Source organism: Diorhabda sublineata, chromosome 6, assembly GCF_026230105.1.
Source record: "Diorhabda sublineata isolate icDioSubl1.1 chromosome 6, icDioSubl1.1, whole genome shotgun sequence".
NCBI classification, from domain to species: Eukaryota; Metazoa; Arthropoda; class Insecta; order Coleoptera; family Chrysomelidae; genus Diorhabda; species Diorhabda sublineata.
Genome location: NC_079479.1, coordinates 2,142,411 through 2,155,363, shown reverse-complemented (window position 1 = coordinate 2,155,363; position 12,953 = coordinate 2,142,411). Strand labels below are relative to the sequence as shown.

Below are 12,953 nucleotides of genomic sequence, written 5' to 3'. Positions count from 1 at the left end.
GTTTATGGGTAGCAATTCAAAACGTACGGGCAGTTTTTAAAAAAAAAAAACGTACGATTAACCATAAAAGTCTTATTTCGAATCGAGTCAGCGCGAACGCCAACGCAAGCGCCAACGCCAACTCGAGCGCCAACGCGAACGTTGCTTTCGACTTGTTATAGTTAAACCTACGCTCAACAGCATAGTTTCAACAAAGTACGATTAACCATAAAAATCTTATTTCGACTCGTGTCAGCGCGAACGCCTATTCGAGCTCCTACGAGAACGTCCACGCAAGCGCCAACTCGAGCGCGAGCGTCAATGCGAACGTGGGAATGTTTGCTTTTGACTTGTTATAGTCAAACCTACGCTCAACAGCACAGTTTCAAAAAAGTACGATTAACCATAGAAGTCTTATTTCGACTCGTGAACACCATTTCGAGCAACAACGCGAACGTCAACGCAAACGCCAACTCGAGCGTGAGCGCCAACGCGAACGAAGGAATTTTTACTTTTGACTTGTTATAGTCAAACCTACGCTCAACAGCACGAGATACTATGTTTTTTTGAATTTTTAGCTTTTGAGCGTGTACATTAATTCATAAATTTAATAAATTAACATGTTCAAACAATCCACAAAGAATGTACGTGTTTAAGACATTTGCGTCTATGTATACCGAACTGGAAGACGTACGGGAAATTGTTAAAACGGGCTCTGTTGTCGACGAACGGTGTCCGCAACAATATCCGCAAAATTTTCACTATTTTGAGGTTCTTTTGAATAAAATTCAGAAGTTAAACTAAGAAGTCTCGGAACGATACCAATTTCGCTGAAATTTCGTCGTTCAAGACCTGATTTAGCTCGAAACAGATTTCTCCTCGATTCCAAACGCCTCGCCCGGGTTTTTAAACGGAAACCGTTTGCGACAGACCAAAATTATCACTATTTTGAGGTTCTTTCGGATAAAATTCAGAAGTTAAACTTAGAAGTCTCGGAACGATACCAATTTCGCTGAAATTTCGTCGTTCAAGATCTGATTTAGCTCGAAACAGATTTCTCCTCGATTCCAAACGCCTCGCCCGGGTTTTTAAACGGAAACCGTTTGCGACAGACCAAAATTATCACTATTTTGAGGTTCTTTCGGATAAAATTCAGAAGTTAAACTTAGAAGTCTCGGAACGATACCAATTTCGCTGAAATTTCGTCGTTCAAGATCTGATTTAGCTCGAAACAGATTTCTCCTCGATTCCAAACGCCTCGCCCGGGTTTTTAAACGGAAACCGTTTGCGACAGACCAAAATTATCACTATTTTGAGGTTCTTTCGGATAAAATCCAGAAGTTAAACTCAGAAGTCTCGGAACGATGCCAATTTCGCTGAAATTTCGTCGTTCAAGATCTGATTTAGCTCGAAACAGATTTCTCCTCGATTCCAAACGCCTCGCCCGAGTTTTTACACAGAAACCGTTTGCGTCAGACCAAAATTATCACTATTTTGAGGTTCTTTCGGATAAAATTCAGAAGTTAAACTTAGAAGTCTCGGAACGATACCAATTTCGCTGAAATTTCGTCGTTCAAGATCTGATTTAGCTCGAAACAGATTTCTCCTCGATTCCAAACGCCTCGCCCGGGTTTTTAAACGGAAACCGTTTGCGACAGACCAAAATTATCACTATTTTGAGGTTCTTTCGGATAAAATTCAGAAGTTAAACTTAGAAGTCTCGGAACGATACCAATTTCGCTGAAATTTCGTCGTTCAAGATCTGATTTAGCTCGAAACAGATTTCTCCTCGATTCCAAACGCCTCGCCCGGGTTTTTAAACGGAAACCGTTTGCGACAGACCAAAATTATCACAATTTTGAGGTTCTTTCGGATAAAATCCAGAAGTTAAACTCAGAAGTCTCGGAACGATACCAATTTCGATGAAATTTCGTCGTTCAAGATCTGATTTAGCTCGAAACAGATTTCTCCTCGATTACAAACGCCTCGCCCGGGTTTTTAAACGGAAACCGTTTGCGACAGACCAAAATTATCACTATTTTGAGGTTCTTTCGGATAAAATTCAGAAGTTAAACTTAGAAGTCTCGGAACGATACCAATTTCGCTGAAATTTCGTCGTTCAAGATCTGATTTAGCTCGAAACAGATTTCTCCTCGATTCCAAACGCCTCGCCCGGGTTTTTAAACGGAAACCGTTTGCGACAGACCAAAATTATCACTATTTTGAGGTTCTTTCGGATAAAATTCAGAAGTTAAACTTAGAAGTCTCGGAACGATACCAATTTCGCTGAAATTTCGTCGTTCAAGATCTGATTTAGCTCGAAACAGATTTCTCCTCGATTCCAAACGCCTCGCCCGGGTTTTTAAACGGAAACCGTTTGCGACAGACCAAAATTATCACTATTTTGAGGTTCTTTCGGATAAAATTCAGAAGTTAAACTTAGAAGTCTCGGAACGATACCAATTTCGCTGAAATTTCGTCGTTCAAGATCTGATTTAGCTCGAAACAGATTTCTCCTCGATTCCAAACGCCTCGCCCGGGTTTTTAAACGGAAACCGTTTGCGACAGACCAAAATTATCACAATTTTGAGGTTCTTTCGGATAAAATCCAGAAGTTAAACTCAGAAGTCTCGGAACGATACCAATTTCGATGAAATTTCGTCGTTCAAGATCTGATTTAGCTCGAAACAGATTTCTCCTCGATTCCAAACGCCTCGCCCGGGTTTCTAAACGGAAACCGTTTGCGTCAGACCAAAATTATCACAATTTTGAGGTTCTTTCGGATAAAATCCAGAAGTTAAACTAAGAAGTCTCGGAACGATGCCAATTTCGCTGAAATTTCGTCGTTCAAGACCTGATTTAGCTCGAAACAGATTTCTCCTCGATTCCAAACGCCTCGCCCGGGTTTCTAAACGGAAACCGTTTGCGCCAGAACAAAACTATGACAAAATTATCCCTCCAACATTAAGTGTACGACTGGGTGTAATTAAACGGTTTTTCACTGTTTTTTTTTCACATTTTGCCGAAAATTTTCTTAATTCACCATCGAAAATAATGGATTCTTAATGGTTTCCATATTTAAGAGTTATGAACTATGACCAGCAACATGTTTTAACCAATCAGCTGTAACTCATGTTTTGGTGAGTCAAGCGTTAAGTTTTTGGTTTCCCTGTATCAATTTTAAACAATATTTGAGTTCTTTGTTAATTATAATTCCCCTATACATATTTTTAATTAATTTTTTCCACGTTTTCCACTTTGAAAAAACAAAAAAATAAATTATTCAAAAAATTCTTGTATTTTACAATACCACCCTGTATAAATAGAAATTTGAATAAAGTTTTTCCACCCTCAATTTATTTCGAACTGAATAGAATTAATCGTGTGTATAAAAAAGGCTTAAAAAACCTTTTTATAATAAAAATATTAAAAAAAAACCGTCATCGTCATCAATTGAAAAAAAAAAACATATTTTTCGAGATTACGTGTCGTTGGAATGATTTAGATGAATAGACGCTTACAAAAAAAGGTAAAACGCCTCAACAGGTGTATATTTCATACAGGATATAACAAAAATACGGATCACAAATTAATGGGAATTCCACGAGAAGTTATAAAAAATCAACACGGCTACGACTCGCGCGTAAAAAAAATGATTTACCGCTTGCGAAAATATTTTGATTCAAATAACGGTTATATCGAAAGATAGAGGAATGTTTGAGCTTTCCAAACATGTATCATTCGATACCAATAAACGTATTTTTAATTATGAAAATCCGTTGGGAAGTTTATTTTACGAAACTAGATTGTTTGTGTGGATGCAGCGCGGCAGTCAACGTGTTTATTTTACTCTATTTTTCGAAATTATTAGTCCATATCTGAATCTATAGATCTTATGTCTACCTGAATTATGTCTGGTATTCGTATATCGATAATCCAGGCTTATTATATATAATTTTTTTCATGTTGCAGCAAGCCAAATGAAAGGCTATTAATTTTATGTAGAAAATATACCGGTAGCAAGTTTATAACGGCCATGTTGCCAAATATAATTCCTTGGTATTAATATACAGTGTATCTCATTAATATAAACAATTTTTTTACATTTAACCTCGAAGAATTGGTTTCGCCAAGGGTTAAAACTATAAAGAAGAAATTTTCTTCTTCTTCCACTTTAACCTAGAAACCTAAATCGAATTGGATCTATGTAGAATTAAATAAAAAGCGATTCCGTTTTGAAAAAAATCTTGTGTTTAACATGTTTACTTGCTTTTGGGACATCCTGTAAACTCAAAAACAAATCGATGGAAACGTTGAACGATTTCGGTTGGGAACCACTGGAACATCCTCCTTATATTCCCGATTTAGCGCTATGCGACTATTATTTATTTCGATTAATAGAAACCCTTAATTCGTGATTAATTACTTAACAACCCCCCACCCTCCCGTTTGTATTGTGTTTTTTTTAAATTTTCTGATCTCCTAAGTTCCTTATAACGTTTCGTGGGCGGGATTTCATGTCTAAGGTTGTGGGGACAGAACGTCCTGTTACGAACTAGGTCGCGAAATTCGTCCTCGAGCCGGTCCTGTCCAGCTACAATGGAATTTTAAAATTCGGCGAATTCGCGCGGCGTTTTTAACATTTTTTACAGCGGAAGCGACTTTGATGTGTCCTTTTAGAACTTTTTTTATAACGGGCGTTTTATTTTCAGTATTTCTGCGTGGCGTGGAGGGGCGTGGCGTGTTGCTAGTGTGTTTAGGCCTTTATTTTTGTCAGAAAGGCGAAGGAATGAATTCGAAATTGACTTTAAAAAGTCCCAAATAGTCGAACTGGAGAATCATAGCGTGGCGTGGAGAGGCGTGGCGTGTTGCTAGTGTGTTTGGGCCTTTATATTTGTCAGAAAGGCGAAGGAATAAATTTCGAAAGTGGCTTTAAGAAGACCCAAATAGTCGAACTGGAGAATCGTGGCGTGACGTGGCGTGGAGAGGCGTGGCGTGACGTGGCGTGGAGAGGCGTGGCGTAGTGTGTTGCTAGTGTGTTTAGGCCTTTATTTTTGTCAGAAAGGCGAAGGAATAAATTCGAAATTGACTTTAAGAAGTCCCAAATAGTCGAACTGGAGAATCGGGGTGTGACGTGGCGTGGAGAGGCGTGGCGTAGCGTGTTGCTAGTGTGTTTAGGCCTTTATTTTTGTCAGAAAGGCGAGGAAATGAATTCGGGAGTGGCTTTAAGAAGACCCAAATAGTCAAACTGGAGAATCATAGCGTGACGTAGCGTGGCGTAGAGTGTTGCTAGTGTGTTTAGGCCTTTATTTTTGTCAGAAAGGCGAGGAAATGAATTCGGGAGTGGCTTTAAGAAGACCCAAATAGTCGAACTAGAGAATCGTGGCGTGACGTGGCGTGGAGAGGCGTGGCGTAGTGTGTTGCTAGTGTGTTTGGGCCTTTATATTTGTCAGAAAGGCGAAGGAATAAATTTCGAAAGTGGCTTTAAGAAGACCCAAATAGTCGAACTGGAAAATCGTGGCGTGACGTGGCGTGGAGAGGCGTGGCGTAGTGTGTTGCTAGTGTGTTTGGGCCTTTATATTTGTCAGAAAGGCGAAGGAATAAATTTCGAAAGTGGCTTTAAGAAGACCCAAATAGTCGAACTGGAGAATCGTGGCGTGACGTGGCGTGGAGAGGCGTGGCGTGACGTGGCGTGGAGAGGCGTGGCGTAGTGTGTTGCTAGTGTGTTTGGGCCTTTATATTTGTCAGAAAGGCGAAGGAATAAATTTCGAAAGTGGCTTTAAGAAGACCCAAATAGTCGAACTGGAGAATCGTGGCGTGACGTGGCGTGGCGTAGTGTGTTCCTAGTGTGTTTGGGCCTTTATATTTGTCAGAAAGGCGAAGGAATAAATTCGAAAGTGGCTTTAAGGAGACCCAAATAATCGTATTGGAGAATCGTGGCGTGGAGAGGCGTGGCGTGTTGCTAGTGTGTTTAGGCCTTTATTTTCGTCAAAAAGGCGAGGAAATGAATTCAAAAGTGGCTTTAAGAAGACCCAAATAGTCGAACTGGAGAATCGTGGCGTGGCGTGTTTCTAGTGTGTTTAGGCCTTTATTTTTGTCAGAAAGGCGAGGAAGTGAATTCGGGAGTGGGTTTAGGAAGACTCAAACAGTTTGAGCCGATTGAGTGCAAATGATCGAATTGAAATTACGATTTTCCATCTCTTTTGTGATAAAAAAAATATACGGCGGCGGTTACGGATACGATTTAAATGTGTCTCATTTGTCTAGAGCCGACAACATCGCAAATACCTATTAATTGGTCTCATGCATACATAAGACGAACGGTAGCAGAGGAGAGCACGTCCTCGGGCCGATCTAGAATACCGTGATTATATGATTACCCGCCCGGCAATCGAACTACTGATTGTAATTACACAGCACCCGGACAGCATCCAATCTTACACAGCCCCCGATCGTCTATTTTTTCTTTCTTCTTTTTTTTTCTTATATATATATATCGTATTTTGGCTACTTCAGAATTTTAATTCGTCCAGCAAATTACATATCACGGGCGTACGATTAGACTTACCCCAAGGGACAAGACCGCCGCTACATTCTAATTATTGTTTCTCACTTTTTGTTCATTTGTAATTTTACTTTCTTGGTAAGTGAGATCGTAGTTAACTCGATCATTATATACATCATTAAATTTATTTTTTTATTGTTATCATTGGAATTGACGCGACGTCGAATCGATTTGATATGGTTGAGGTTAATGGAGACGATGCTAGTCAATTGAAGCTGAATTGAGTCAAGATATACCTTTCTAAGGCAAGATTAATTCGAAATTTAACTAATTGAGATGATATTGATCTAAATTACGGTCAGCTAAAGCAAAATCGATGGAAAATACAGTTAACCAAAGAAAAATGAGAAATACAGTCAATTGAAGCTGAATTGATTCAAAATATAGCTTTCTAAGGCAAGATTAATTCGAAATTTAACTATTTGAGATGATATGGATCTAAATTACGGTCAGCTAAAGCAAAATCGATGGAAAATACAGTTAACCAAAGAAAAATGAGAAATACAGTCAATTGAAGCTGAATTGGTTCAAGATATAGCTTTCTAAGGCAAGATTAATTCGAAATTTAACTATTTGAGATGATATGGATCTAAATTACGGTCAGCTAAAGCAAAATCGATGGAAAATACAGTTAACCAAAGAAAAATGAGAAATACAGTCAATTGAAGCTGAATTGGTTCAAGATATAGCTTTCTAAGGCAAGATTAATTCGAAATTTAACTAATTGAGATGATATTGATCTAAATTACGGTCAGCTAAAGCAAAATCGATGGAAAATACAGTTAACCAAAGAAAAATGAGAAATACAGTCAATTGAAGCTGAATTGATTCAAGATATAGCTTTCTAAGGCAAGATTAATTCGAAATTTAACTATTTGAGATGATATTGATCTAAATTACGGTCAGCTAAAGCAAAATCGATGGAAAATACAGTTAACCAAAGAAAAATGAGAAATACAGTCAATTGAAGCTGAATTGGTTCAAGATATAGCTTTCTAAGGCAAGATTAATTCGAAATTTAACTAATTGAGATGATATTGATCTAAATTACGGTCAGCTAAAGCAAAATCGATGGAAAATACAGTTAACCAAAGAAAAATGAGAAATACAGTCAATTGAAGCTGAATTGATTCAAGATATAGCTTTCTAAGGCAAGATTAATTCGAAATTTAACTATTTGAGATGATATTGATCTAAATTACGGTCAGCTAAAGCAAAATCGATGGAAAATACAGTTAACCAAAGAAAAATGAGAAATACAGTCAATTGAAGCTGAATTGATTCAAGATATAGCTTTCTAAGGCAAGATTAATTCGAAATTTAACTAATTGAGATGATATTGATCTAAATTACGGTCAGCTAAAGCAAAATCGATGGAAAATACAGTTAACCAAAGAAAAATGAGAAATACAGTCAATTGAAGCTGAATTGGTTCAAGATATAGCTTTCTAAGGCAAGATTAATTCGAAATTTAACTATTTGAGATGATATTGATCTAAATTACGGTCAGCTAAAGCAAAATCGATGGAAAATACAGTTAACCAAAGAAAAATGAGAAATACAGTCAATTGAAGCTGAATTGATTCAAGATATAGCTTTCTAAGGCAAGATTAATTCGAAATTTAACTAATTGAGATGATATTGATCTAAATTACGGTCAGCTAAAGCAAAATCGATGGAAAATACAGTTAACCAAAGAAAAATGAGAAATACAGTCAATTGAAGCTGAATTGATTCAAGATATAGCTTTCTAAGGCAAGATTAATTCGAAATTTAACTAATTGAGATGATATTGATCTAAATTACGGTCAGCTAAAGCAAAATCGATGGAAAATACAGTTAACCAAAGAAAAATGAGAAATACAGTCAATTGAAGCTGAATTGATTCAAAATATAGCTTTCTAAGGCAAGATTAATTCGAAATTTAACTATTTGAGATGATATGGATCTAAATTACGGTCAGCTAAAGCAAAATCGATGGAAAATACAGTTAACCAAAGAAAAATGAGAAATACAGTCAATTGAAGCTGAATTGGTTCAAGATATAGCTTTCTAAGGCAAGATTAATTCGAAATTTAACTATTTGAGATGATATGGATCTAAATTACGGTCAGCTAAAGCAAAATCGATGGAAAATACAGTTAACCAAAGAAAAATGAGAAATACAGTCAATTGAAGCTGAATTGGTTCAAGATATAGCTTTCTAAGGCAAGATTAATTCGAAATTTAACTAATTGAGATGATATTGATCTAAATTACGGTCAGCTAAAGCAAAATCGATGGAAAATACAGTTAACCAAAGAAAAATGAGAAATACAGTCAATTGAAGCTGAATTGATTCAAGATATAGCTTTCTAAGGCAAGATTAATTCGAAATTTAACTATTTGAGATGATATTGATCTAAATTACGGTCAGCTAAAGCAAAATCGATGGAAAATACAGTTAACCAAAGAAAAATGAGAAATACAGTCAATTGAAGCTGAATTGATTCAAGATATAGCTTTCTAAGGCAAGATTAATTCGAAATTTAACTAATTGAGATGATATTGATCTAAATTACGGTCAGCTAAAAGCAAATCGATGGAAAATACAGTTAACCAAAGAAAAATGAGAAATACAGTCAATTGAAGCTGAATTGGTTCAAGATATAGCTTTCTAAGGCAAGATTAATTCGAATTTAACTATTGAGATGATATTGATCTAATTACGGTCAGCTAAAGCAAAATCGATGGAAAATACAGTTAACCAAAGAAAAATGAGAAATACAGTCAATTGAAGCTGAATTGATTCAAGATATAGCTTTCTAAGGCAAGATTAATCGAAATTTTAACTAATTGAGATGATATTGATCTAAATTACGGTCAGCTAAAGCAAAATCGATGGAAAATACAGTTAACCAAGAAAAATGAGAAATACAGTCAATTGAAGCTGAATTGATTCAAGATATAGCTTTCTAAGGCAAGATTAATTCGAAATTTAACTAAATGAGATGATATTGATCTAAATTACGGTCAGCTAAAGCAAAATCGATGGAAAATACAGTTAACCAAAGAAAAATGAGAAATACAGTCAATTGAAGCTGAATTGGTTCAAGATATAGCTTTCTAAGGCAAGATTAATTCGAAATTTAACTATTTGAGATGATATGGATCTAAATTACGGTCAGCTAAAGCAAAATCGATGGAAAATACAGTTAACCAAAGAAAAATGAGAAATACAGTCAATTGAAGCTGAATTGGTTCAAGATATAGCTTTCTAAGGCAAGATTAATTCGAAATTTAACTATTTGAGATGATATGGATCTAAATTACGGTCAGCTAAAGCAAAATCGATGGAAAATACAGTTAACCAAAGAAAAATGAGAAATACAGTCAATTGAAGCTGAATTGGTTCAAGATATAGCTTTCTAAGGCAAGATTAATTCGAAATTTAACTAATTGAGATGATATTGATCTAAATTACGGTCAGCTAAAGCAAAATCGATGGAAAATACAGTTAACCAAAGAAAAATGAGAAATACAGTCAATTGAAGCTGAATTGATTCAAGATATAGCTTTCTAAGGCAAGATTAATTCGAAATTTAACTATTTGAGATGATATTGATCTAAATTACGGTCAGCTAAAGCAAAATCGATGGAAAATACAGTTAACCAAAGAAAAATGAGAAATACAGTCAATTGAAGCTGAATTGATTCAAGATATAGCTTTCTAAGGCAAGATTAATTCGAAATTTAACTAATTGAGATGATATTGATCTAAATTACGGTCAGCTAAAGCAAAATCGATGGAAAATACAGTTAACCAAAGAAAAATGAGAAATACAGTCAATTGAAGCTGAATTGGTTCAAGATATAGCTTTCTAAGGCAAGATTAATTCGAAATTTAACTATTTGAGATGATATTGATCTAAATTACGGTCAGCTAAAGCAAAATCGATGGAAAATACAGTTAACCAAAGAAAAATGAGAAATACAGTCAATTGAAGCTGAATTGATTCAAGATATAGCTTTCTAAGGCAAGATTAATTCGAAATTTAACTAATTGAGATGATATTGATCTAAATTACGGTCAGCTAAAGCAAAATCGATGGAAAATACAGTTAACCAAAGAAAAATGAGAAATACAGTCAATTGAAGCTGAATTGATTCAAGATATAGCTTTCTAAGGCAAGATTAATTCGAAATTTAACTAATTGAGATGATATTGATCTAAATTACGGTCAGCTAAAGCAAAATCGATGGAAAATACAGTTAACCAAAGAAAAATGAGAAATACAGTCAATTGAAGCTGAATTGGTTCAAGATATAGCTTTCTAAGGCAAGATTAATTCGAAATTTAACTATTTGAGATGATATGGATCTAAATTACGGTCAGCTAAAGCAAAATCGATGGAAAATACAGTTAACCAAAGAAAAATGAGAAATACAGTCAATTGAAGCTGAATTGGTTCAAGATATAGCTTTCTAAGGCAAGATTAATTCCAAATTTAACTAATTGAGATGATATTGATCTAAATTACGGTCAGCTTAAGCAAAATCGATGGAAAATACAGTTACCCAAAGAAAAACGGGAAATTCAGTCAATTGAAGCTAAATTGATTCAAGCTATAGCTTTCTAAGGCAAGATTAATTCCAAATTTAACTAATTGAGATGATATAGATCTAAATACCAGTCAGCTAAAGCAAAATCGATGGAAAATACAGTTAACCAAAGAAAAATGAGAAATACAGTGAATTGAATTGAGTCAAGATATAGCTTTCTAAGGCAAGATTATTCTAAAGTCTAACTAATTAAGATGAGATCGACCCAAAATCTCACAATCTGAAGCAAAATTAATGAGAAAACTAAATGAAAAATATGGTTTAATAAAATTGGATTGATCCAAGATACAGATTTCTAAGGCAAGATGAATTAAACATCAGTGCAAAATAAAAATGATCCATCTACGGCTAGATTAGCGAAACTATCAAGTACTTATAATTTTTTCAAATCCGTCTTATTTCTTTTCACTTTTATTTCAATCAAAACTGGTGTTTATAAACTTTATAGTCTCCCGCTGGGGATTTTCGTTCACCTAACCTAACTTTTCGATATTACCCGACTCATGCGTTTAGTATAGATTTAATTGTTAGGTTAGAAACATATTTCCGGTAGTTTTTTCTATTTTTTCTAATTCAAATCAGTATTTGAAATATAGAAAAATTCGACATTTGAATATTTCATTTCTTTGTTACAGGAAAACCGAACGGAACGCGCAAATGATGAAAAATCTTTTTCCCGTTTCCTTATTTTCAATGAATTTGAAAGTTTGTAAGTGATTTTAGTTAAGAGTTATTTATAAAATTGTTATTAATTATTCTATTTATATAGATATATATATTTTTTTGTACTACGTATAAATTTACGTATCAATGTATATTGTTGTATATAACTATGGAAAAAAAAAGTTTAATATATATGCCGTGTTTTATTCCATACATTCCGTTCCCCAAAACAACTCAAACGGGTCGAGATCGGGCTACTTCGAAGCCTGAATCTTCACCCTCAGTACTCGATACAAATCAATGTCGTACTGAACCATTAAAATCCGTCATTTTAAAACTCTGTATCCACAAAAAGATATCTGGGTCTAAATAGCACGATATTGCGTCTTAAAAATCAAATTGGGACTAAACTACAATCATAAACATGATTTACAGTTAAAGAAGTTTTGCGCAGCCGATTCGCGTTGTTTTGACCGTTTCTTCGTCTCACGAGCGTAGTGGTGCATCCTACAGTCTTTCGAAACGAAAATGAGCAAAAAATTTTGCTCCATCCACGCCTGTAGAGAAGAAGAATTACCCATAAGGACAAAAATTATGTTATTTGTCTATATATTGTACTCAAACTGCAATCGATTGCAACTGTGGTTAAATTACACTCCCTCATCCACCGTATAATCCAGATTTGGTCTCCTGCTACAAGCACGGCATCGAAATTATAGAAAATCGTTGAAATTATCGTATTAGTCTCGAAGGAATTGAATAAAATCAATTTTTAGTTGAAATAAAGTAGCTACGTTCTGATGAGGATCAAGTAAACCAAAACCGGTTCGCATTTATTTAATCGGATAAATGATAAACGATTTTCTAAAGCTCCTACGATGGGTAGTTTGCGAAAAATCAATAGTTTTCACAAAACTAGTTGTTTTTCTATACAAATTCGAGCGAACGATTTTATTAAACATACTGAAGAGGTTCGAGTGAATCAAAACCGGTCAAATGATTACATTATTCGAAGGAAATTAATTTATTAGTAATGGATATCGAACAATAACAAATTTAATTGTAATAAGTTGTTTTTTTTTTTCACGCCAGCAATATATTTAATGATTATTACGCTTGTTTTTTTTCTTATTTAATGATATTT

At 35.0% G+C, this 12,953-nt stretch overlaps 1 protein-coding gene across 1 annotated transcript in view; it reads left to right on the top strand.

Moving 5' to 3' along the window:
* LOC130445268 (PR domain zinc finger protein 14-like) overlaps positions 1-12,001 on the top strand; it is an 85,469-nt gene extending 73,468 nt beyond the window's left edge. The window contains exon 6 of the mRNA XM_056780830.1: positions 11,782-12,001. Within this exon, the coding sequence (XP_056636808.1) occupies positions 11,782-11,807 (26 nt within the window). The 3' untranslated portion in view covers positions 11,808-12,001. The remainder of the gene's footprint in view (positions 1-11,781) is intronic.
* The last annotated feature ends 952 nt before the right edge of the window (positions 12,002-12,953 follow it).